Genomic DNA, 23544 nt, shown 5'->3' on the forward strand with positions numbered 1-23544 from the left:
AAGCCATTAATGATTCCAAATGTTGAGAGTGTTATTATCTGCAAGGTAAAAAAGTCCTCCATGTTGCGTCCGTGTAAAAGGGAAACTAACACAGTTTCTGCTGGTTTCAGCCACAACAAATATGGTGGGACAGGAAGGAGTGTGGTGAACAGCTGAGAAGCCTGGACGAGGCCTATTATGACAGGAAGCTCCTCTCATCAGCCATTCAGGGGGCTGTAAGAGGAGACATAAATCAATGGTGTGCCAATTATGACACCACACTGAGCCGTGTGAGTGCAGGGAATTAGCTGCACAAATCTCAGTATCGGGTTCAGTTAGATGGGCTGCCGCTAGGTTGGGGGTGGGTGGGGGCGCCAGAGGTGCACCACAGGGAGGATAGAGGAGGCAGGGACAGATAGAAAGACTGAAATGTGAGGAAACTCGTTAGACTTGATAAGGAAAGTGGCCAAATGCATCTGTGTTTGTCTCTTTTTCAGCTCATAAAAGTGTTGTGGGGGGGGGGGGGGCATTACAGTCTCCAGCGTAGCAGCGAGGAGGCCGAAGCATCCGAGGTGAAACTGGAAGACTGCAGCAGCCACACATCAAGTACACGGCTCGTATTTCATTCCCTCACACAGATTTCTCTCTTAAGAACATTAAACTTCACCTGACACCCCCTCTCCTCCCCACACACACACACACACACACGCACGCACACACACACACATCCTCGCCAAGTGCAATCAAGAATCGTCTCAGCCAATCGTGGGGAAGCTTGGGAGGTGTGAGGCGGCGGCCGGGCCCGAACACGATGCGTGGCCACTGCTGAGCACACAGCTGTATCCCAGAACTGAGATTCTGATTAAATGGAAACAGAAGAGCCCATTACAGTCATTAACATACATCCAGAGTGAGCATGGGGGAAGTGCACCCGAGGATGTGCATGCACAGTAATGTAGCGCATATATTAAGAAAAGATCCGCAGATAGGACTTGAAAGAGCATATCTTGCAAAAGATTATATATATTATTTATCACTCAGACATCAAAAAGGAGACTTTGTAATGACCTTTTTAATTCATATGCAAAGGTAATGCAGATTCTGAGGCTGGATATCCACCCAAAAGCAGGCACAAAGGCTGCGGCCCCCCAGTGTGGCGTGGCTCTGCGTTCACAGTTGCCTGTACGCTTAATTTAATGTCACACTGGATACGGTAGTGATGCGTCTCTCAGGCTGTTATGAGTCACAAACGCTTCTCTTAATATCAGAGATTGAGATGTTGTGCTTATGGAGCTGGGCTGGAAATAAAAGCCGGAATCGAGGACAGGATGTGTGAGCAACACGGGATGTTAGTGCGAGAAGAATTTTGGGAACATAATTGAGAGATAATCATCATTGCAGCAGAAATAGAAAATATTTCTTTGATAAAGACGACGATGATGCAAGCGACCACATGATGGCCACATGTAAAATATGTGACGGCTTCAATACCTGTTCCTGCTGGAGATGCACCGTAGCAACGCATTTGTTGCTGATATCTGAGATATATATACATATATATATATATGTGTATATATATATATATATATATACACACACACATATATATATGTATATACATATATATATATATGTGTATATATATATATATATATATATACACACACATATATATATGTATATACATATATATATATACACACATATATATGTATATACATATATATGTATATATGTGTGTATATATACATATATATACATATATATGTATATATGTGTATATATATACATACATATGTATACATATATGTGTATATATGTGTATATATATATACATATATACATATATACACACACACAACTGATATTGACAGATGAATCTGAGAATCTAACCCTGACTGGCATCTTTCCTCCTCATCAACATGGTGAGCACAGGTGAGGACGTACAGCCGTCTGCACATGGCATCACGGAGGAGCACAGACTTCGACATCGAGACCTGCTGGGGTGCCGAGCAGCAGCGAGAGGACGAGATGCTGGCGGCGATGACTCGTCCACTCACGCTGGGTGGAGAGTGATGTGATACTCCCAGCGAGCCGCTCGGGTCACTCTCCTGCACCGTGCCAGTTCAAGTCGCCAGACATCAAGGTTTGCTGCCTGCGATCTCTGCTGGTTTGGGTTTCTGCTCATTGGCTGATACATCAGGACTGTTTTAATTGCGCGCTGACCTTGATGAAATGAGCCGACGTCATTTATCAATTAGGAGTTGATGTGGGGAGAAAGCGTCTGACTGACGGATTCTCTATCACAAAACTGTCAGGCTTTCATTGCGATCGTTCCGTTTTGTCCCGCACATCAAATCCCCCTGGAACCATCAGCAGCTGTTTACCGAGTCTAATCCAGCAGGAAAAATGAAATAAAAGGTAGAAATTGCGAGTGCGCTGGGATGACCAGCCTCATCTGTGCGCGGGCGCCTCAGTGCTTGCTCAGGATGGCTTTTCATGACATGAACATGAAAGGCCTGGGGAGTACAGCAGCCGCCCGGGGATGTGTCTGCATGGAAGAGGGATTTGAGTGCTACCTTTTGTCAAAAATGTGCAACGCTAGGCGAGCAGCAGCAGGAGGGCGGGATCTTAAAGGGCTTGTTAATGTTTTACAGTGTTGTTGATGCTCCTGCAGACCTGCAGAGACTGGACAGGGACTCCTGGTGTGGAGAGGAACAGGAGACTTAGAGGAAGGTGGGGAGTGGGAGGCGAGCAGAGAAGGATCATTCTGCAGCCCCCCACCCTCACCATCCGTGTCTGAGCCGGAGCAGCCTGGAGTTCTCCAGACGCCGCTTCAGTCGTGCAGTGGAGAATCAGCAAGCGGCCATTTTTCTAACCTGGAGTCTCGTGCAGCAGTGCACCGTGATAGATGTGTGACCAGGAGTGCGGGAAGACCAGCGCCAACCTTTTGAGTGGTGGGCTGCCATTCTCAAACACTGGGCCCCAGATTGACTTTGCCCTGAGCCAGATGAGAGCGCCTGCTCATGTGTGAACAGCCCCGACTGCCTGCACGAGCTCACCAGATCCAAACGCCCCGCAGGTCTGAGGGAGCATTTTACAGTCTGTTTAACAGTAACTTCAAAAATCCCCCCGTCCCATTTTTTTCAGCGGAGAGATTTCTCAGACATCAGGCCTTGGTTGCTGATTGCCCCTGAAAACGCTGTTGATTAAAAAGTCAGCATTGTTCAGGCTCTCTTGTTTTCTCTTTCTTGTGGATCCTGGGAGTACAAACAGCTCGATAGGCTGCGTGTGAAAGTCTTCAGGCCTCGCGTCTGACGAGGGACCTGCGGTGAGAGAGAACGGGGCCTGCTCGCCCAGCTTTTGGAATCCAATAAAGTGCTTTATTCCAGGGCTGAGGCCGACGTGAGGCTAATCTTTGATCTGAACTGGAAGCTGAGGGCTCCGGAGTGGGCCATGCTGCCCGATTATTTATGGGAACTTCAAAGGTTCCACTGATCACACTTGTGTCTCTTATCTAGCAAGCAAGAAACAGCCACAACAACAAAAAGTGACTTTGCGGGAGGAGTGGAAATTCACAGCACGGAGAGAAAGGTAGGGATAAAGGCGTTTGAAATAGAAAAGGGGGAGGGCTCGGCAGGGCTCTGTGGGGAGATCTCCAGATTAGCGATGGGGTGCGTGTATATGGGCCATCTGCTTGGAAATGCACCTCTGGCCTGTCAAAAACACAATTGGACCCGGGGAGGATCAGTGTAGCCTCGCCTCGGAGGAGAGGAAGGCAGCCTGTGTCAGGGAACCCCTCCCTCCCTCTCTTCTCCTCTCCCAGCAGCCCCCCCCCGTACTATCACCACTGCCACCTCCGCATCACATCAGAAATGTGACTGGCCTCAAACTGCTGACTTGCTCACAGTCCATTGAGTTTCTTCTCCTTATCAAATTACAGCCACCTCAATAACCCACTAGCTGCAGCACGCCGGAAGAAATGAGGTTTTCTCCGCCGCCCGCCCCTGGCACTGCGCTCACTCTTTTTTCTTCTCTCACATTTTTCTTTCAAAAACAGCAGACAGGGTGATGGGGGGGGGGGGTGTAAGAATGCGGGGGTGGCTGATGTGAATGTTTTTTCCCCGAGTGGGCGTTTGGTAGGAGCATGTGCGATGGGGTAGAGATGGCCCATCGGCTGCACATTGCTGATTTGCAGACACGGGCAGAGGTCCAGATGGCGGCAGCCTTCCAGGGGAGGCTTTTTTACTTCCGCCCCAACAACTGCAGTAGCCCACCTGGACCCCCGTCATTCTCCCCCTGAGCCGCTGGTCATCACACCCCTGTTACCCCTGCAACACCGTGACCAGCGGAGAAAATGACACAGTCCCATCACCTGGGAGGATGCGATGGAGGTGACCAGGCAAGGTCAGTCGTCTCATTTTGTGAGCGAAGCCGCAGTTATTACAGAGTCAAAATGAAGAGGCTCATCCCGGGTCAGCCGTCTGACAGGTGACGGATGTCATTTAACCTTCTGAGCAGCTGGTTACTGGTGGAGCTCTCCAAGTAAATAAGGCGGAGAGGGGAAAGTTTGAGAAAACACCGCCCCCATTTTCTCCTGCTGTGACATCGTCACCTTCCGGGAATAATTGATTTCTTTTTAATGTCAGCACCACTGACAGGTTTTTTTTGAGGTTGTAATTGCCCCTGTGTTAATGCATGCAAATGAGAGTTCAGGATAAATTTACAGGAACTTGTACGCCCCCCACCCCACCCCACCCCCGCCCCTCCAATGTGAATTAACATCAATATTTATCTTACTTCTATTATCCAATTCCTACCTCATTCACATGCTAATTGCCACAATTACCATTAAACAAGGCCCCGGTTCAGAGGAAATAACCTGCTGCTGAGCACTTGAATCACTGACTTGTCACCTGCGTGCACGCGATGCATGAACACACACGCATCCGCAGCTCGAGAGACACGGCTGGCGAGCACTGAGGCGCATTCTTAAAACACTTCTAGGTATTTCTGTAAACCTCCGCTGTCAGGGGCATCACGGCGGGTTCTCTGACATGAGAGGACAGAAGAGATAACAGAGCGGAAGAGCAGCTCAAATTGAGACTGAATGCTCATGTATAATGATTGGAGGCAACCTGGGGAGGGTTAACATGAAAGCCCAGCAGAGTGCCAGCCTCAGTTACCTGCAGAGCAGCAGCCGCCGCGCTCTCCCTTCACCTGTTTTATTGGAGATGACGCCGGCGTGTCAGTGACAGCGAATGTCCAACTTGAGCGGGAGTAGATTAGATTAACTCCCCTGTGAAAGAGCCTTGTCTGCTTCCATTGTGCATCCTGTCTAGTTAAAACGACACAGGTATGCCACAGCAATAAGCAGGCGCGCTGACATCAGAGTCGCGTTCGGAATACTCGCACTGATTGGAAAACCTATAGGGTTTTCTTCAAACACAAACACACAGCTGACGTGCATCTCCCGCCCCCCCCCCCCCCCGCCCCCCAAACTCCATGAAGAGCAGGAGGGTAATTCTAAAGGACCGCAACGGTTCCACGGGGGAATTTCTCTTCGCAAAGACGTCCATTTTGGAAACGGACAGAGTAGAAGACACAGCAAAGATGTTCCTGCTGCAGGAGAAACTACAGGCACGACTGTAACCAAAATAAGGGCCCTAACTGGATCGAGACACCGAGGCTGCCGCTAACTGAGTTGTAAACTTCTATCGCCTCGGGGCTGCAGTCATACTGGGCTCATTGAATCAGCCGTCACACAGGAGAGAGAATTCACATCTCGTCAGGAAAACAAAAAAATAGGAACTAAAAAAGTAAGGAAACCAAATTCTCCTCTCAAGAGCAATATCAATTCCTTTGAAACTCGCTGGGAGAGAAACTTTTAATGTAGTAATGAACAGGAAAAAAAAATCCCAAACTGACTCACTTTCTCCATTTGTGGTGAAAGTTTCCCAGATGAAAAGTTTCCCTCAAACAGAAATATGCATGAAGAATGATTACCGATGACTGAGCCGTCTCGCCGTTCGCTCCGGCCTCGTGCTCGTGCAGCACAATCAGGGGAGCCGATGACCTTTCTGATAGCGGAACACCTCACGGTGAGGGCCTCTCAGTCGTAAAGCCACAGACGCGCCACACAAGATCTATTCCTTTGCTCTTTTATCTGTAATAATCCTGACAGAACAAATACTGCCTGGCATATTCTAAGCAAAAAATACAGGCAGAAAAAAATTATCATAATCATTCAGTGTGATGCTTCGGGAGTAAAAGGAACAAAATAAATTCAGCTTCGATAAATCGAGTGCACTCGCAGGGCTGAAGTGAATGGAGGCTGTGGAGTGGATGGATACCGAGGAGCTTCCTTAAACCTCCCTCGTAAATTATCTCCAGCAAAGTAGAATTTATGAGGCAGAGATATCTCACTGCCAGCCCATCATTTCCATGCCTCTGTCACCGTAATTCTCTCCAAAAGTGACCATAGATAAAAACAGCCAGCGCCGACGAAAAAGAGTCTGAATGAGGGAGGCTGCGTTTGTTACTGACTGGAGCACCACTAGAGCCGCATGAAAGCCACCAGGAAACCCGCGGCGGAGTACAGGAGAGGACAAGTGGGACAATTAGCATTTGCTCTGTTTACGTCCTGTGAAATCTGGTGTCGGGGGAATTTGGTGAATTGGAAGATGAGTCGAATCACCAGACGTGTGCTGCTCACATCTTTACCTCAGCTGGCACAAACCTGTGTGAGTGTTTCTCTGGCGGTCTGCGCGTGTGTGTGTGTGGGTGTGCGTGCAGAGATTTGGGGGAGCTTTTTAGAGCGCTATCATAGAGTAGGTGGAGGATGCTGGAGTGTATCAGAGAGGGCAGTCCACACATGCTGCCCTGTGAGATTGGATTCTCACCCGTGAAATGTAAGCACACAGAAAAACGGTCGACGGCAACAACCTCCAATTTACACAGCAATTTTCCACTCACTCGCGACAGAAGTAAATCGCATTTGTCTCCCTGCCGTTGATACGCGCTGTCCTGCAGTTTCATTCATAGCCAGTTAATTAGCACTTCCTCGGCCAGCGCCGAGCAGAAAGAACAATCTGGACAAAAAGTGGCGGGTAATTTATGAGTTTATTACAGTTCATTGAGAAAGTGGAAATTGTTGGATATCAGAATGATTTGTTTGTGCTGATAGTGTGACAAGAGGAAGGGGGAAAAGTTATTTACCAAAAACAGCTGGACGGATAAATGAGGGCCATTCTCTGCACCACAGCCCCCCCCCCCCCCCCCCCCCCACCACCGCCAGTCCAACATTTCTGGGTGAAAAGCAACATCTCGCCAGCTTTACTCGCTCCTTTGAAAACGTTAATTGCTATTCATTACTCGCCAGAGCTGAATGACAACAATGCTGGAGTTACAAGTCTGCCATTAAATTAGGAGGAAAGAAGGAAGGGCAGGAACAGGAAAATCCCCCTCGCCGTCGAGCCGGACAGAGGGAGGCTGCTCTTATGTGCTCTCTCTCTCTCTCTCTCTCTATATATATATATACATATATCCCCCTCGCACACACACACACACACACACACACACACACACACACACACACACACACACACACACACACACACACATATACAATATAATACATACATAATAATACATATACAAACACATATATACACACATATATGTATCTTTATGTAATTATGTATATAAATATACATACATATATGTGTATATATATGCATAATTACAAAAACTGTATATATATACACACACACACACACACACACACACACAATTCCCTCAACTTAGTCATTTTTTCAAAAACAAATGTTCACTTTATTCTACTTCTTCATGTGACGTATAATTTTCTTCTATATATTTCAGGTATTTTGAGCTTTTTTGTGCTTGATTTTATTTCCTCTACATCTTCGTTGTTTGCACCATCAAGGGAAACTCCTCTTTTATGAAAAAGCTTCTCGTGATTCTGAAGCCTTCATTCATCCTGAGGAGTTCAAGCCCACATGTGAACGCTGCAGCCCAGATGTGGAGGGTTTATCTGCAGTAACCAGCAGAGCGACAGCAGCAACGGAGAGCTGGAGCTCACCTGAAGACCGAGTCGGGGGGGGGCTCACTAGAACTGTACACACACTTCCTGATCACAGCTTCAGCCCTGAGTGATGCTGGCCTTTTCCTCATGGTTGTAATGTGACGTTCCATGCATTAATATAACGCAAGCTGTCATAGAACACCAGGGTTCTCCAGCTTTTTAAGAATAGAACAGACAAAATCCTTCATCTATCAATGTAGTGTTAACGAATTAAAGAGTGAAACTAAAATATTTTCACACATTTTCAGCCAAACCTCCGAGACTACAAGACTACGAAGCTTCATCAGTGCATTTAAATTAGAAACGCAGTGCAAAATACAAAGTTTCCAGAATAAACTTGTATCCCGCAGCATCAGTGGATTGACTTCACAAATCGTTAGAGTTTGAGTTTGTTGAGCAACTCTGAAGTAAACACCAGATTAGGTTCAAAATCCAACATTTTGAAGGAGTACGTTTGAACTCCAGCACCTGCATGAGCGGGCCAGACAACATGGAGGAGTAGAATAAACTGCCGTTATTTTGACAGAGAGGACCTCTGACTCGAGGGGGAACGGCCATTTTGAAAATGAATACCTAAAAGAGTGAAGTGTTTTTGACGTCTCACCTCTCATTTCAGTGGAATCTCCAAGTTTCAGCTGCTGTGATATTGTGATTTTGCTAATATTCCGACTGTTCAGTCACGCGGTGAAGCCACGATGGCCCCCGACCGCGAGATTTTGACAGTTAAAAGGACTGTTTCCCCGTCTGATAACACGCCCATTTAATGAGCCAATTACACGATCGTTTTGGTTTGATTGACAGAGGTTCGGCGCTCTCTATCTCCCCCCTTCAAAAAAGGAAGTGAGTGAGCGTTTGTCCTGAATTATTAAATAACATGAAAACCGTTGCGGCCAAACACACAGCGCTGACAACAATATGAGAATAGATGGCTCTTGATTTCTGCACCATGAAACATGTTCCGGATGCGTTGATGAAAAAATAATGCTCAATGCCCCCCAACACACACACACACACGCACACACACACCATCACTAATGCAGCACTTAAGTAGCAGCTGCAGTGGCGGGGGCATCGGCGTGCAGCTCCTCCCTCAAACACACACAGCTGGCCACTCTCAAATCACACACACACACACACACACACACACACACACACACACACACGCAGACTGTAATCTGTAATTTGTAAGTTCCATTTGTTTTTAACACACACCAAAGCAGCGCTCCTGTGGGACCTAATAAAACCTCATAAGCACACGGCGAGGAAGCCCGAGGCGCTGCTCTTTCCCACAGATCTCACCTTGATAGATGATTTTAGAAAAACACAGAGGCGTGCTCCACTAACAAAGTGCTGCGAGAGAAGCAGTGATATTTAGACTACAGGAGAGGGAGAGTGAGGGGGAGGAGGAACACTCTGATTTGGGCCAAATTACAGGAGCGTCTCTTCTTTCTTATTGATTACCCAGAGAGAGTAATCAGAGTGATACCTGATTGGTTGCCCACGAGCAAACAGCTCTGAGCCTTGGGGGAGAGTTTTCTCTCTTAAAGACACTCTTTTATATTTGGATGTGGTGGAGGCAGCCAGCGGAGATGTGCTGGGAATCACAGCCATTACTTTATATTACTTTAGCTCTGCAAAACCAAACGTGCCATAACTGGCAACCCACCCCCTCCCCCAGCAGCATATAAATAATAATAAAAGGCCTCATTTAATTTGCAGAAACAAAAACAATTCTGAATGAGCCTGAGTGGAGGTCATCTCCTCCTCGCTCCTCTCCTGGTGCTTCCATTTCAGAATACCCGCAGACTTTTTTCCAAGGAGAAGTTTAAATCAATTTCAAGCCCCATTTAATTTTATACACCCGCACATGCTGACCCACAACAGATATAGTTCAAATATTGATCTCTGCAGAGCAGGGCGCCTCTTCGTCGTCAAACATCCTTTAGAAGTTAATACATGAGATCAAGAAAAAGGGAAACTTCTGATGGGAGAATACGTGCGCCACTGCTGCTGATGAAGACGGATAATGACCTTTTGAAAAACAAAATTCCAGCCTTCGCCTGGAGATCTATTTGGCAGCGGCGGCGGCGGCGTTTCTTCTAGCAGTTGAGAAGACAGGCTGCAGGAGCACGAGGAGAAGCGGGAATAATGCTTGGCCGTTCACTGCTCCCGTTCCAGCTGCTGGGAGTAAAAAGGTGCAGCGCTTTATTGGCTTGTGATGGCTTTTTTTTTTTTTGCTTTCACTCGTACGTCCACTCTGTTCACTCAGCACAGAGGCTCGTACGTCTCATTTGAGAGGCTCCCGCCGAGAGGAGAATGCTTCAAGGACAATATGAGAATGACACTACATTATAAACATAATAATCACAGCTGGCCGAGACGCTGCAGTAAAGAAATAATTGGACTCAAGCTGGTCTGGCTGCTTAAGCATTTTAGCGCGCCATTTGAAGAAATAGAAAACCTCAGGACAGATTATATTGTTGGGGGAAAGAGGCTATAAATGGTTGCTACTGTGAGGTTATCCCCCCGTCGCTTCTGTGTGTGTGTGTGTGTGTGTGTGTGTGTGAGAGTGTGTGTGATGTAGTGAGAGCTCCCGCAGTGTAAAGACAGGGAGGTGTTGTGTCGTGTCGTCTTGTCTTTCTCCTCTCGCTCTCCGCTGGTCTGAAGAAGCACTCAAGCGAGCCGAGCAGCAGAGATTTTGAAACCAAGCGGACATTCCTGCGCCGCGCTAAACGGCCTGGGAGGGAAATAAGGCCACCGCAATGCAGGAATCAGTGGGTGTCAACAATCCTGTGTGACGACTGGCCTTTATCTGAACCTCCACGTCGGTGAGCATCATGCACGTTTAGTGCCAAGCAGAAACGTGCTCCTGCTGCTGCACATCAAGCAGCAAACATTAATAATCAGCAGGTTCCGACGCTTCGCGTGACGCCCTCGCCTTCGTTCTGAAACAAAAATTGTGAAATTCTGTTGCTTATTTAAAGGCATTTTTTTCCAATCAATTCAGCAACACACACACGTCTAAAGATTAAGGACCAAAGCTATGCCAGCATTAAATCGTTTTATGGCATCAAAAAGGCAGAAAGCTTGAGTCAGAGCGAGCCGAGGAGATGGGAGGAGCTTCGTGACCATTTCAGTATTTAAAGGGTATTTAAAGGAACCAGCCTCAGTGAGCCTGAGCGCTACATCGCACTGCTCCTACTCGTGGTCATAATTAGAAACAAGTGTGTTTGAGAGAGATGGCCACTCCCACCTACGCTGTGATTGGTTGGCGACCTCACACTAATTTCTGCTGCAGTGAACTAAGCCTGTAGTTTGAATTTAAATTGGCAGCGTAAGATTCTTCTTTGATCATTTCATCATCATCATAATTTACTTTTTTAATCTTGGTTCCTCGCTGCCAGTGTTTGACTGTGGACTGTGGAAAATGTGACTGCAGAGAGGAGCGTGTCAGGTCAGAGGTCAGCTGGCTTTCGCTCCCACAGACATGCAGAACACATGAACAAACAAGAAATATGCTCACCAATCCTGGTCAATGGTGAAAGCAACTTTCTGGATTTTCTTATGTAAAAAATGGAAATTTTCCCTGATGCTGCTAAAGTTAGCAAGACTTGAAGTTAGCTTTTATATCGTCATGTCTTTATGAACATTAACAGTTTTTCAAACTTTTCGAATTAAATAAGAAGTGTGAAGAAAAGGTTTGTCTTTAAAAAAAACAAGATCCAGATGACATCGTCGCGACGGTTGAACAAGCAAAGCTTGTTAACAGGTGACACAACAGTGTCTCTCCCTCATTTCTGTCTGATGAATGGCAGTAAAAAGGAATTAGACGCTTCGTTAGAAACACAGAAACGAACCAACAGGTTATTGTGAGGTGAAGACATCAGCAACTGCAGCTTTGTTTCCAGAAGTGGAGTTTATTAGCATCGGCGGCGCTGAGAATGCTAATTCCCTGACACTATAGGTCCAGAATATAGACAGCAGCACTCCAGGCGAATGCTCAACATTAATGACTGCAAGATATTTAGCATTATTGGCAAAATGTAAATACACTGGTATTGACGCGCTCCGCAGCCCTGCGAGCCTCCACCTACAGCTGACAGCACGTCGGCCGCTCGCAGCGAGACGGGTAAACATACATATGCAGACTCAAATATGTAGATTAAGAACAGGGCCAGGACCTGGTGGAAGCTCTGCTGGTGAGTAAATCTATTTCTGTTTGTGCTGTTTTTCTATACAGAGAACAAATTTAATTTTGTTCAATTTACAAAGGTCTAGTGGGGTGAGACGGTGGGTAGCCTTGAGAAAGAAAAGGAGTCAGCTGCAAGTCTGTGTGAAGAACAAGGCAGCACTCGCTCACACACCAAATGAAATTTCAAAATAAACGACTGAGCTATGATTTACAATTCTCCTCCGGGGCGGAGGGGAGTGAGAAAACATTTCAATCAGTCCCTCCGCCTTTGTTACGCTGCTATGAATCAGCTGTTTAAGGGACAAAACAGCTGAACGGCGGCGAGAGAAAGACTGACTGATTTCACAGAGAACACATGGAGAGGTGCATTCCTGAGCCCATGAAATTGGGTTTCAAGTTTTTCCTGTTTTTGATTTGTGCCTGATTGAATCGGAGCAAAGAGAGTTCAGATAGATCAACTGGGAGGCAACAAAGCTGGCGTGGCTTTGTGGAATTACGGAGTATTTGGAATGCTGTGTTTATCTGGAACAAGACAACAGACATCATCGAGTGTGAACAAGGAACTGGTCAGATCTCGACTTGACATGAAAGTTCAAATAAAGATCGTTAAAAACTCGACCAAAAGTCAAAATATGCCCTCTGACCTCAGTACGTGTCGAGCACATTTCAGCAGTTGAGCTCTGCAGCTTTGAAGCGCTTGAACGGAGAGAATGTTGGGACTATTTTCTGCTGTGGATGAATACCCATTCGGTGCTTCACGAATCCAGGTGATTGTAAGATGCTCTAGAAAAGGACAGCGACCCTGAGGAGGACGCAGTGAGAGTTGGAACCCCTCGACAAGCTCCTCGATTGGTGCCATGTTTTAACTTTGAAACGCTGTATCAACGTCTGCATTTTCAGCGCATCCTTGGGTCCCGGCGAATGGCGGCAAGTAGTGCACATGTTCTGTGTTCATGGAAGCAGGGTTCTGGTTGGTTCTGCACGTCGAATTGATTCAAAGAAACTCTGAAACACCACGCAAATGTATTGATATCCAAGTAATCAAATCCCTGTGCAAATACTTAGCCAATAAAAGCAAAATAATACAAGTGGATTAAAATTCTTAAAAATAATGAAACCCTCTAAAAACCCAGGAAAAAGAAAAAGCAAATAAAGGAAAATCAGTTGAAAGGTACAGAAAGACAAATGTTTAAACATAAGGGTGCTCAGCAGGGGCGGAGCCAGGGGGTCCGGGATGGCCACCCCCCAGGTCGCCCCAGTGTCAAAGTCGAGTTCCGCCACTGGTGCTCAGCATTGTTTGGACTTCTGGCAATTTGTCCTATAATTTGGCAGCTTAACAGGGAACATCATCGCCGCCAATTTGAGTTTCAACCGTGGGAACATCCAGTTCTCCTGGACCGGCCAACGGTGACACGGTCGCTGCTGGAGATCAGAGGGAGGATGAGGCTTTGTTCTTATACGAGAGAAGACGTGCCCCCGGTAAAGCGCAGTGGCGCCGTGACGCGTTTGAGATCGAGTAGGGTTGCTTGGATGTTGGGAACGTATGGAACATCTACATCCTTTAGAGAACATGAAGAGTCTACCGGTCGAGTGAGAGAGGACCAACTATTATGTGTTAACCCTTTTCCCAAGAGGTGAGGAGAGAGGTGGCGTGGTGGGGGTGGGGCTCCCTCAGCGGCCATGGCTCATTTCTCAAGCTGGTCTGTGCCGCACCTCCACGGGCCTAACAAGAGCCATGTAGGGACAAGAACCTATTAGGCTCCCAGTTACAGGCAGCATCTCCATTTACAGCTGTCAATAGTACAGCTTGGCCTACAATAATTATCCCCCAGGAAGGAGCCGTCACTGTGCGGCAGCAGCAGCCGTCCCCCGGAGACCACCAACCTGAATCCTTCGATATCTAAAGTCCCTGTGAATAGATGCGCTTTGGGAGGCGGGATCAAGGTCTGAACCAAGGGGGGGGGATAAGTATTCCCAGCCCTCACTGCATAGCTCGCCTTTAAGCAGATGAATCAGTGTGTGAGTGTGTGAGGAGGAGAAAAGATCAGCGTGAAGAAGAGGAGGAAGAGGAGGAGGAGGCCGCTGCAATCAGAGGCCCCCCCAAACTACCAACATCAAACAGGTCCAGGTGACCAAACCGTTTAGAATGACACCGAAGCTTCACCGGAAAAGTCCCAATAAGGAATCAATAGGTGCCACAATCACAACAGACTTCCACGCAGGAACGCCGGGATGGAAAATCCAATTACAGGAATAAAGAAAAGGGTAGATTTGGAGATAAGACAGAGAGAGATGTGACATGAGGACGTTAACAACTTCAAGTGAACCCCCCAGCATCGTCTTAGATAATAGAGTCACATTTACGAGCGTTGCCATATGCCCACCCAACGCCTGGTAAATAGAAAATCCATGAGATGCCATGTTTTTATGGCTGTGACGGCAGCTCCTAGCAAACCTGAGCAACCCCGTCAGCTTCAGCGTGCACCATAAATATATTTGTACTTTAATACGAGCCCACAGTGGCGAGTGTTGCATCCTGTAAAAGCCTCGCCGTGCTGTAATTCATAACTCCCTCAATATCCAGCCCCATAACTCATGAAACGAGCCACCACAATACGGTAGAGGAGGCGTGACATCATCCTGCGGAAGCTCCAGAAACCCGGAGAGCTGCCCTTCAATCCTGCCATGATACGGACACTTTTTAGTGAGCTCCGCCGCCATGCACGCCACGGGAAGTCTCTCCTTGTGCTAATGAAAACAAACATTTAGCCAGGATTCATAGGAACGACAACAAAGAGCATCAAAGCACACAAATAAAGGCAAGGTATGCCTCGCTAATCTTTCATGTAATAAACTCCTGTCTTCCTCTGATTTCATGCGGCGCCGTGTTCACACATAATAAGCAAAGCTGTTTGGCGCCCAACTTAATACAGTGTCTTATTTGAAATGCAAACAAACTGCGAGGCAGAGGCTATCACCTCAATCTATTCCCCTTCTGTTCTGTGGCTGTCATCTTACAGGAGCCGCGCTGCAGCCCTGGCGAGGAAGTCGGAGAGCGGCGGTGACGGTGGCTGAGTGTGTGTGTGTGTGTGTGTGTGTGTTGGGGGTGCACAGACTGCATCCAGCGAATGGATGTGGGAGGAAAAGGGATGGAGGAGTGGGGGGATGCTGGCCACAGTGTGATTCAGAGGGTTGTTTCCCCTCGCAGCGCTGCGGGGTGAGGATTTACCGCAAAGAGAGGGAGGGGAGAGAAAAGAAAAAGAACAAAAGCTGCTGATACATTAAAGCGCTTTAAAGAAAAGGGATGTTTGGTGGGAAAAATGGCACACAGGAAGTTTCAGATTCAGCTGTTTCTTTTGACTTTCAAAGACTACACACACACACACACACACACACCCTGAGAGGCTTGCTGGACATCCTGACCGGGACCCAGAGGGAGGTAAACACATGTAAACTCACTCTTCCAGACATGGACAGAAGTCTCTGCAGCTCGCTGGGCTGAGGTGATACTAGGCTGTCATCCCCATATTCACAAACCCAGAATTTACTTTACATGATTCACTAAAATCCAACACTTTTTTGTTCAAATGGGGCTGTGAAGGTGTTTGTGAACGAGGCGCCATCGTCTCCAAGTTTGCTGGAGTGGCCTTGACTCCTGAGTGTGATGGCGAGTTGTCCACTCGTGCCCAGAAGTCGCGGTCATCCAGCGGGGTGCAAGCCCTCTGGACAGATGGGTGGGAGGGCGAGTGGGCCATTAACATGATGGCGGGGGAGAGTGGGGAGGGGCAGAATTCAAAATGAGGGAACAGGATGACGGCCTCGCCGTTATTTCCCCTCAATCACTGCAGTAACACACACTGATTGCTGCAACACATGCCGCTAGTAGTAAAAACTAAATTGGATGCTTGACCCCCCCACCAGCACTGACAGCATCCCCCTCCCCAACAGACTGAATTAAAATGTGAATAATTCAGCTGAGACGAGCAAACTTAAGAGTCAGCGGTCAGAAAATGGCGGTCGTCAGGTTTCACCAAACAAGACGATCAGTTACGCGGAAAAAGAAAATCAATGTTCGTTTGTTGAGATGTAATGATCTGAAGTGTTGCCACCATTAGAAAATGGTGTGTGTGTGTGTGTGTGTGTGGGGGGGGCTCACATCAACATCAAGCACATCTGAAGCTCAAGAGATTAAACTCTGACCGTTTTAATGTCAACATTTTCCTGTGTAAAGCACTCACAAATGAAGGCGGTGCATTTTCACCGCCTTCATCATGTTTTGCAGACGGCTCCGTGTTGTTTCCCATTAGTGATGTCACCTCACCTCCTCTAATCCTGGAGGCCTGCAAGTTCGGATTCACAGATTCACGAGTGTGAAATTAACTTGGAATCTATTTTCTAAATCCAGATCGTGTCAGGTTAGGTGAACCCCTCGGAGTAATGGCTCCAGATCCAAAATGCTATATGTGTATATGCTGTATATATATCTATGTGTGTGTATACATGTATATCCTCCCAAACACAAGACACACATTCAGGAGTGTGTGTTGTACAAGTCAAGTGATGCGATAGTTGGAGCTGGTGGAGAAACAGCAGCAGGGATGCTGATGAGAAGTGATGGAGGAGACATAATGAGTCATGAAGCGGCCGCGTGGTCACTCACTGCTTTAATGTCACTCAAATGAGAGGGAAGTCAGATGAGAGGAACAGAAGAGGATGGGAATTAAATTAAAGGAGTTAGCCCCCCCACACACACACACACACACACACACACACACACACACACACGCCAATTCCCCCAACAAACGCAGGGTCAAGGGTTAGAGGGGGGAAAGTACGCAACACAAAGCCAGTGTGACGCTATCACGTGCAGCTGAAGAGCGCACAGAGGAATGAAAGGGACGGATGGAGAGCAAGCAAGCGAGCGAGTGAGTGAGGGGAAGAGAGAGAGAGAGAGAGGGAGAGGGAGAGGGAGAGGGAGCGAACGCGAGGGGCAACAAAGCCAGCTGTGTTCAGTCTTACCTCGGGCAGGTAGAGGAAGGCAGGGGGACACTGGAGCGAGTGAGGTAGCATCCCGGAGCCGGAGAGCAGCAGGCAGCCTGAGTTGGCCATGGAGCTCAGCGTGGGGTGACGGGATGCTTTGCGCATTTAGCAGGGAGATCCTTCTCGCTCTACTCTCTTTCTTCCCCTCTCTGTCGCTCTCGCTCGCTTCCTCTCTCTCTCCCTCTTTCTTCAAATCCTTTCTTCTGCTTCCACTTGCCTTTTAAATTTCCTTTTTGCTGGCTTTTGTGTCTCTATTGAAGCAGGACGGCGAGCGGCTTGCAGACAATGTGCATGTTCCACCTTTATCACTATTGCGCTCTCTCCGAGGTCTCTCCCCTCTCTCTCTCTCTCTCTCTCTCTCTCTCTCTCACTATCCGTGGCGCGACTCTGTTTACTTTGAGCATGATAAAAGCCAACATAAGCATTCAGACACAGAAGGGGAGGTTCTGTGCAAGCAGAGGAGGAGGGAGGAGGGGTTGTAGAGCAGACAGGGGGTTGGGTAGGTTAGGATGGGGGTATGAAAGAGGTGGTCGTGGTTGCATGGAGGGATGGGGGGTACTGATGAAGTCCCTGGTGGATTCATACATCAAACAGGCTGGATGAATAACAGAGGGGATGTGAATGACATTAGAACAGCTGATCCTGGGCATTAGAACCTCATGGGACACTGCATGCTGCCTTTTAATTGCAGCCCCCCCACCCTGTAAACACACACCCCATAGTGGACGACTCCCTCGCCTGTGTGTGTGAGTGTGTTGTGTGCTCAAGGACACGCTGTGCAGCATGTATAGTGGATGTATGTGTGGAGTCAGTGGACATCTCAGCAGAGGCGTGCTGCTCCCAGGCCGCTCCCGTTCCACTGAGCTGCGAATATGCATCCGGCCGAGGAGCACGCTAAACTGTTCGAGCATGCCGAGCCCCCTTTGAACCATTCTGCTTGATTCAGCTTTAAAGTGACCAACAAAGAGAATGCACAAGATGTTACAGCACGGCGTAACGGAGTGGGCAGCGAGACTCGATTAACTTCAAATCTGGAGGAAAATATGAGAAATCTCTTCTGGATCTCGTCCAAAACAAAGCTGAGTTCACGATCTGATGAGGGATGGTTGGTCGTCCAGCAGTGGTCACTACTCTGACATTTAAGGATTCATACAGCCTGGGACACAAGCTCCAGATCTTGCAGCCTGATTCGCTCGCAGGAACGATGCTATCAAGACAGCATCAGACAAAAGAACAAACTCTACTTCCAGGATATCAAACTTCTAGACTTCAGACCAGATTATCATTTTCAATTCATGACCCACACAATTCCCCAGAAAGCAAATGAGCGGCATGTGGCCGAAACATGCATTTCTGGCTTATACAGCGCGCAAGCGAGTGAGCTAGCTGTCATGACAGCATGTTTTAGCTGCTATCGGTCCAGATTCCATAGGGAAGTACTGAACCCAGAATGCTTCCAAGAACTGCTCCAGTACTCTGTTAAACATGTGAATGCGTTCGTCTCATGTCTTGGGGAAAAAAGCTGTGGTTGATCTAAATTGAATGGTTAACTAGCATCAGTTCGGCTAGCATAGCCGCGCAAATCCCAAATTAAAAACACTGTCCATTATTTTTCATCTTGGAAATGAATCAATTTCATCTCAGCTATTTGCGGCGCCTATGTTGACGGGGCCACACAGGAGGAAGTGCGATTGTTCTGATGGAGGTATTTGGGGGGGGGGGGGGGGGGGATGCTGATCCTTCGCTAAACCTGACCTGGCCTTTTGTGACTAAGACCTTAACCTCATAAAACCTGATTTTCTTGGCTAATTTCTATTTGGGGCCAACATGCATTGGGAGGAAGGCTGCTGGGACTTGTTCAATTGCCCCCCCCCCCCCCCCCCCCCCCCATTTCAAGGATCCTTCAATTTTCTGTTAATCCAACTGGGAAACAAGGTTCATCTTCCTCTGATTTTTCTGAAAAATGCCATTTTAGGGTTAGGATGATAATGTGTCTCAAGGAAAATGGGTCCAATATGTACATCGGTGACTGAGAGGTGAAAGACTCGGCCGCTGCCAAAGACGTGGGGCAGTAGAAAACCCTCATAACCCAGATGCAGGAAGTCTAGTTCCAGAACCGTCTCTGGTTTTGGAGGGTCAGAACTCATAATTGGGGTTGGGGGATGTGACATATCTGACATGTGAAAGTGGAAGACTTCAGCTTGGAATCCATCTTGCCGTCTCTCCTCGCGTTTTCCTGTCTCACACTCCTCTACTCTCTCTCTCTCTGTCTGTCTGTCCCACCCAGTTAATAATTCAAATGAGCACTGCCAGATCACTCCCTTCAAAGCCAGATGCTGGAATGTTCTCAACGGTGCCTTTTTCTTTTTGTCATGTGAAATCAAAGCCCTCCGACAGATATCCTCGGTTAACTCCCCACGCTGCTGTTTTGCCAATTAAAGAAAGATCAACAACTGCAGCGACCGGCTCGGAGTTGATCACCAGAAAAACACTGATCTTAATCATTATCATCCTCATCATCGTTTTTGTCAGTCGGCCTTTTGTCTTTCTCTATTTCCTCCTTGCGGTGCAATCACCACATCGCCGTGGCAGCCCTGTAATAATCAGCATAATCATTATTACCACAATCACCATCACTGTCTCTGTCGACTCTGTCACGTCTGTCTTGGCTGGCCCGGACCGTTTCTCCTTGGAGGCAGAGCTGTGGGATTCTACATGTTTGTATTCCTCCTCTGCTCTCAGCTGATCAGAGGCATCCCTGGTGTTAAAATCAGGTTTTTATCTCTCCTCAAAAACATCTGTGCATCCATCTTGGAGACGCAGCACCAGTGTTACAGAAGATATAGGGCTCTTTGTCTAATATGCTTCCCTGAAAAAAAAAAAAGGGTTGAAAGCAGCAGCTCTAGCAGTAAAAAGCCATCACATGCACCGGGAGCTCAGTCAGCAATAATCAAAGGCAATACAAGCAGTGACTAATGAGGCCCAAACGATTGGCGGCGCATTCCTGTTCTCCACTGTTTATCGTATGACCGCCGATCGATACGGCACACTCGCACTAATCATCTTAAGAGATGACTGTTTATGTCCCTTAACTCCCCTCACCCTGGCCCGCAGCGAGCAAAACCAGTAAAATAAACCAGCAGAGGCAAAAGTCTTGAATTCACATTAGGAAGTACTTATACTTCATACAGCACAGCCTGTGACAGTGTGTACTCCGCCTCAATGACATTAACATCCTTTGGCTCATTTATTTTTCTTTTCTTTCGTATTGTTTTTAATCTTATACACATGCTCTTCTTTCTATTATTGTCGAAATAACTTTAATCTGAGTGGGTTTTTAGAAAACACTGAAAACTCCTCCAACCTTCACCTCCACATTGTTGCCAGACACTAAAAGAAATGACGCTTCGGATTTGTCCGTATCTGGTAGGAAGATCCCATCCACACCCCTATGGAGGGTGACAAAACACTGTGATAAATGCTAGAATGTGTGTCTGACATTTTTGCAGGAAAAAAATGACCACATTAAAATCCTGAAAATGCCACCAACTCCTTCTCCCTCATTAAGAGTGTGTTGAGAATGCTATCCATCAGGAATTTACCTTCTAACATTAAAACACAGACCTCAAAGTAGCAATTAAAAGTCTGATTCCAATTATTTTGGACTAAATGTCAGGATTTTCAGGGACTGAGTGAATTAAAAGTGTAGCTGCTTTTCACCCATTTCAGTTTTCCTCCTGGCGACGTCCAGCTTCACTCTCAATCATGTTAGTGCAGGTTTCTCCACGTTGGACGGTCCAACAGTGCAACTTGTGAAAAGGAACAACATTCTGCACACACATCTATGGGCTCTAAAAACAAACTGTCCGTGTCTTCTGATTGCGAGGTGCCGGTGGAGACGGACCGGCCCTGAGAGGGGGATCTGGGGGTATTGTGAGGACATTGTTGAGGTAGCAAATAGAACGTCCCCCAACTATGTTGAAAGCTGCAGGCAAAATGTTCCACCTTTGTGAAACACTCACATTTATAAAGGAAGTGTCATCTCATGCCTGCAAACATTTTCTGTACGTCACATAGAGAATCTTCTTTTGTCATTATGTAACATCGCAGGAATTTTTAGGAACTAATCTGATGTCTCAACAATGTTCCCACAACATCCTGGGAATATTGTTGGTACAACAGTTTATCTTAACATTCAAACTTACACCCTAAAAACACTCTTTAAACTTGAGAATAAAACCTTTTCATCGGGACATTACAAGCAGGTGCGATGATGTAACAACTGCGCAGAGATCCTAACCAAAGATGGAACCGCTGAACTGATGTGGGTATCGTGAGACTGCCGAGCCCCCGATGTCATCAGTGGAGCTGGGGAGGAGACGGTGAGTCTAAGGGAGACTAGTTCCTTTATTCCCCATCCCCACTTGACACACTCCAGGATCTCCGGAGACACACTCGCAGGAAAACAAAGCGCCAGCGTTTGATGCTGCTGGATGGAGTTAAGAAGCAGCTGGGCCAGCGGAGGGGCACCATTGAAGTGCCCCTCTGACAAGCTTCCTCATTATCTGGCATCTCCAGAGTGCCAGCAGTCCCCGCTGGAGGAGAGGGGGCACAGGATGCCTCCGATAGCCCGCCCCAGGGGTACCCGGAGAAGGGAAGGTTGCCTTCTCACTAAAGGTCCGCTGATTATATCTGCGGCCCGAGCGTCAGGAATCCCCACTAATTAAAGGTTGTGTCATATCTGTTAGAGATAACAAACCTATGTAGCTCATCTTTTTCTAAATGAGGAGGCCCATCTTACAAGCCTCCCCTCCAACACACACTTCTCCAGGATCACATCAGGCTGTATTCAAGCCTGACCAGCTCGGTGCCCCCCGAGGAAGGAGCTCCTGTTTAACCTGCCCTCACCCATCTCGGTGTGATGTGGAGGCATGTGGGATCCTTTGTCTGGAGGCATAATTAAAGCTCTCGTTCATTATTTCTTCACTTTGAGCGCAGATCAGAGCAATTAGAAGGCAGTGCTGTGCGAGTGTGTGTGTGGGGGGGGGTCTGTTTTGGTGGGGTTTGTATGGAAGTACAAAGACAAAGAACATTCACAAAATCTGCTGAAGAAAGTGGGTCTGTTTCTCAACACGAAATGAATCCCATTCATCTCTGGGCTTATCTTGGGTTGCCAATATCAGGCACCCAGTGACGTATGCTTTTTCTCTCCTCAACGCTGTCATGTGCTAATGCATTGATTAAAAATTTTGATTAAATGGACAGTTAAAGGAGGAACTGCTGGAGTGATCGGTGATCCATTCCTCGATTGGACGCCAGGAAAGGATAGGAAGCCTCGGCTTTTGCTGGAGTCGGGGCCCTCGCCTCTCTAATGGATTTTGAAACAGAGCTTGGCTTTTATATGGTGTCATTCATCCTCATATGTTTTCACCTGCCGCCGTCTCACAATCACTGCTTCTTTATGGCAAACTAATGCACCTGGTGCTAAGATCAGCAGGTTGGCCGTGGCCATCGCTCACCCAGCTCCAGCCTGATATTAGGACATTTTGAAAGCTTCCATCGGAGGAGGCAGAGCAGCAGCTGAGGGGTACTGCCTCACGCACTGTCATATATCAACCCTCCCCGCGATACCGTCTACACCCAAAACACACATACAGTACACACACCACCACTGCTCCTCTTACTGCTTTGACAAGGAAGGAAGGAAGGAAGGGGGGTGATGGAGCTTTATGGCGGTGGACAGTCAATGTCAATACATTGAGCCTTTTACCACCCTCTTATTCAAAGGTCTGCTCGTGGCTATGAAGTGCCAGAGCCAGAGGGTGTGCGATAGTCCGAGCTGGTGGGTGGAAGACAGGAAGGGTTTTTGTCGAGGCATGGGGGGAGACAACAAACGGGGGCGATGGCACACACCCAGTTAGGCCTCCAGGCCCAGAGCGGCTATGATAGAGAGAGAGCTGACAGGGCACAGGGGCTGCCAAGCATGGAAATCACATCAGATCAATGATGAAAAATTCAGTGGCGGCAGGAGTCGCTCTTGGGGACAATGTCACATGGTGCATGTGATTACTGGATGTACATGGAGAGGCTAACATGCCAGGCAGCAAATACGCCCTCGCCATTTCCAGGGTCGTCGTTAGAAATTAGCTCAATAGCAGCCAGCAAGAGATTACAACAGAGACGAAGCAGCGCGTTCATGGAGCTGGTCTGGTTTCCCTCAGTATGTGCG

At 47.5% G+C, this 23544-nt stretch overlaps 1 protein-coding gene across 13 annotated transcripts in view; it reads right to left on the reverse strand.

Annotated features, from left to right (window-relative positions):
• Positions 1–23544, reverse strand: part of LOC147244538 (RNA binding protein fox-1 homolog 3-like) — a 396055-nt gene that overhangs the window by 78183 nt on the left and 294328 nt on the right. The window contains exon 1 of one of the 13 annotated variants that reach the window (XM_086186200.1): positions 17295–17688. The exons of the other annotated variants lie outside the window; for them this stretch is intronic. Coding sequence (XP_086042326.1) covers positions 17295–17420 — 126 coding nt within the window. The 5' untranslated portion in view covers positions 17421–17688. Of the gene's footprint in view, positions 1–17294; positions 17689–23544 lie in introns of those variants that run through there. 13 annotated transcript variants of the gene reach the window in all.

The sequence above is a fragment of the Aulostomus chinensis genome, chromosome 18, assembly GCF_037954235.1.
Source record: "Aulostomus chinensis isolate RoL2024-O1b breed Wild chromosome 18, RoL_Achi_v1.0, whole genome shotgun sequence".
Taxonomy (NCBI): Eukaryota; Metazoa; Chordata; class Actinopteri; order Syngnathiformes; family Aulostomidae; genus Aulostomus; species Aulostomus chinensis.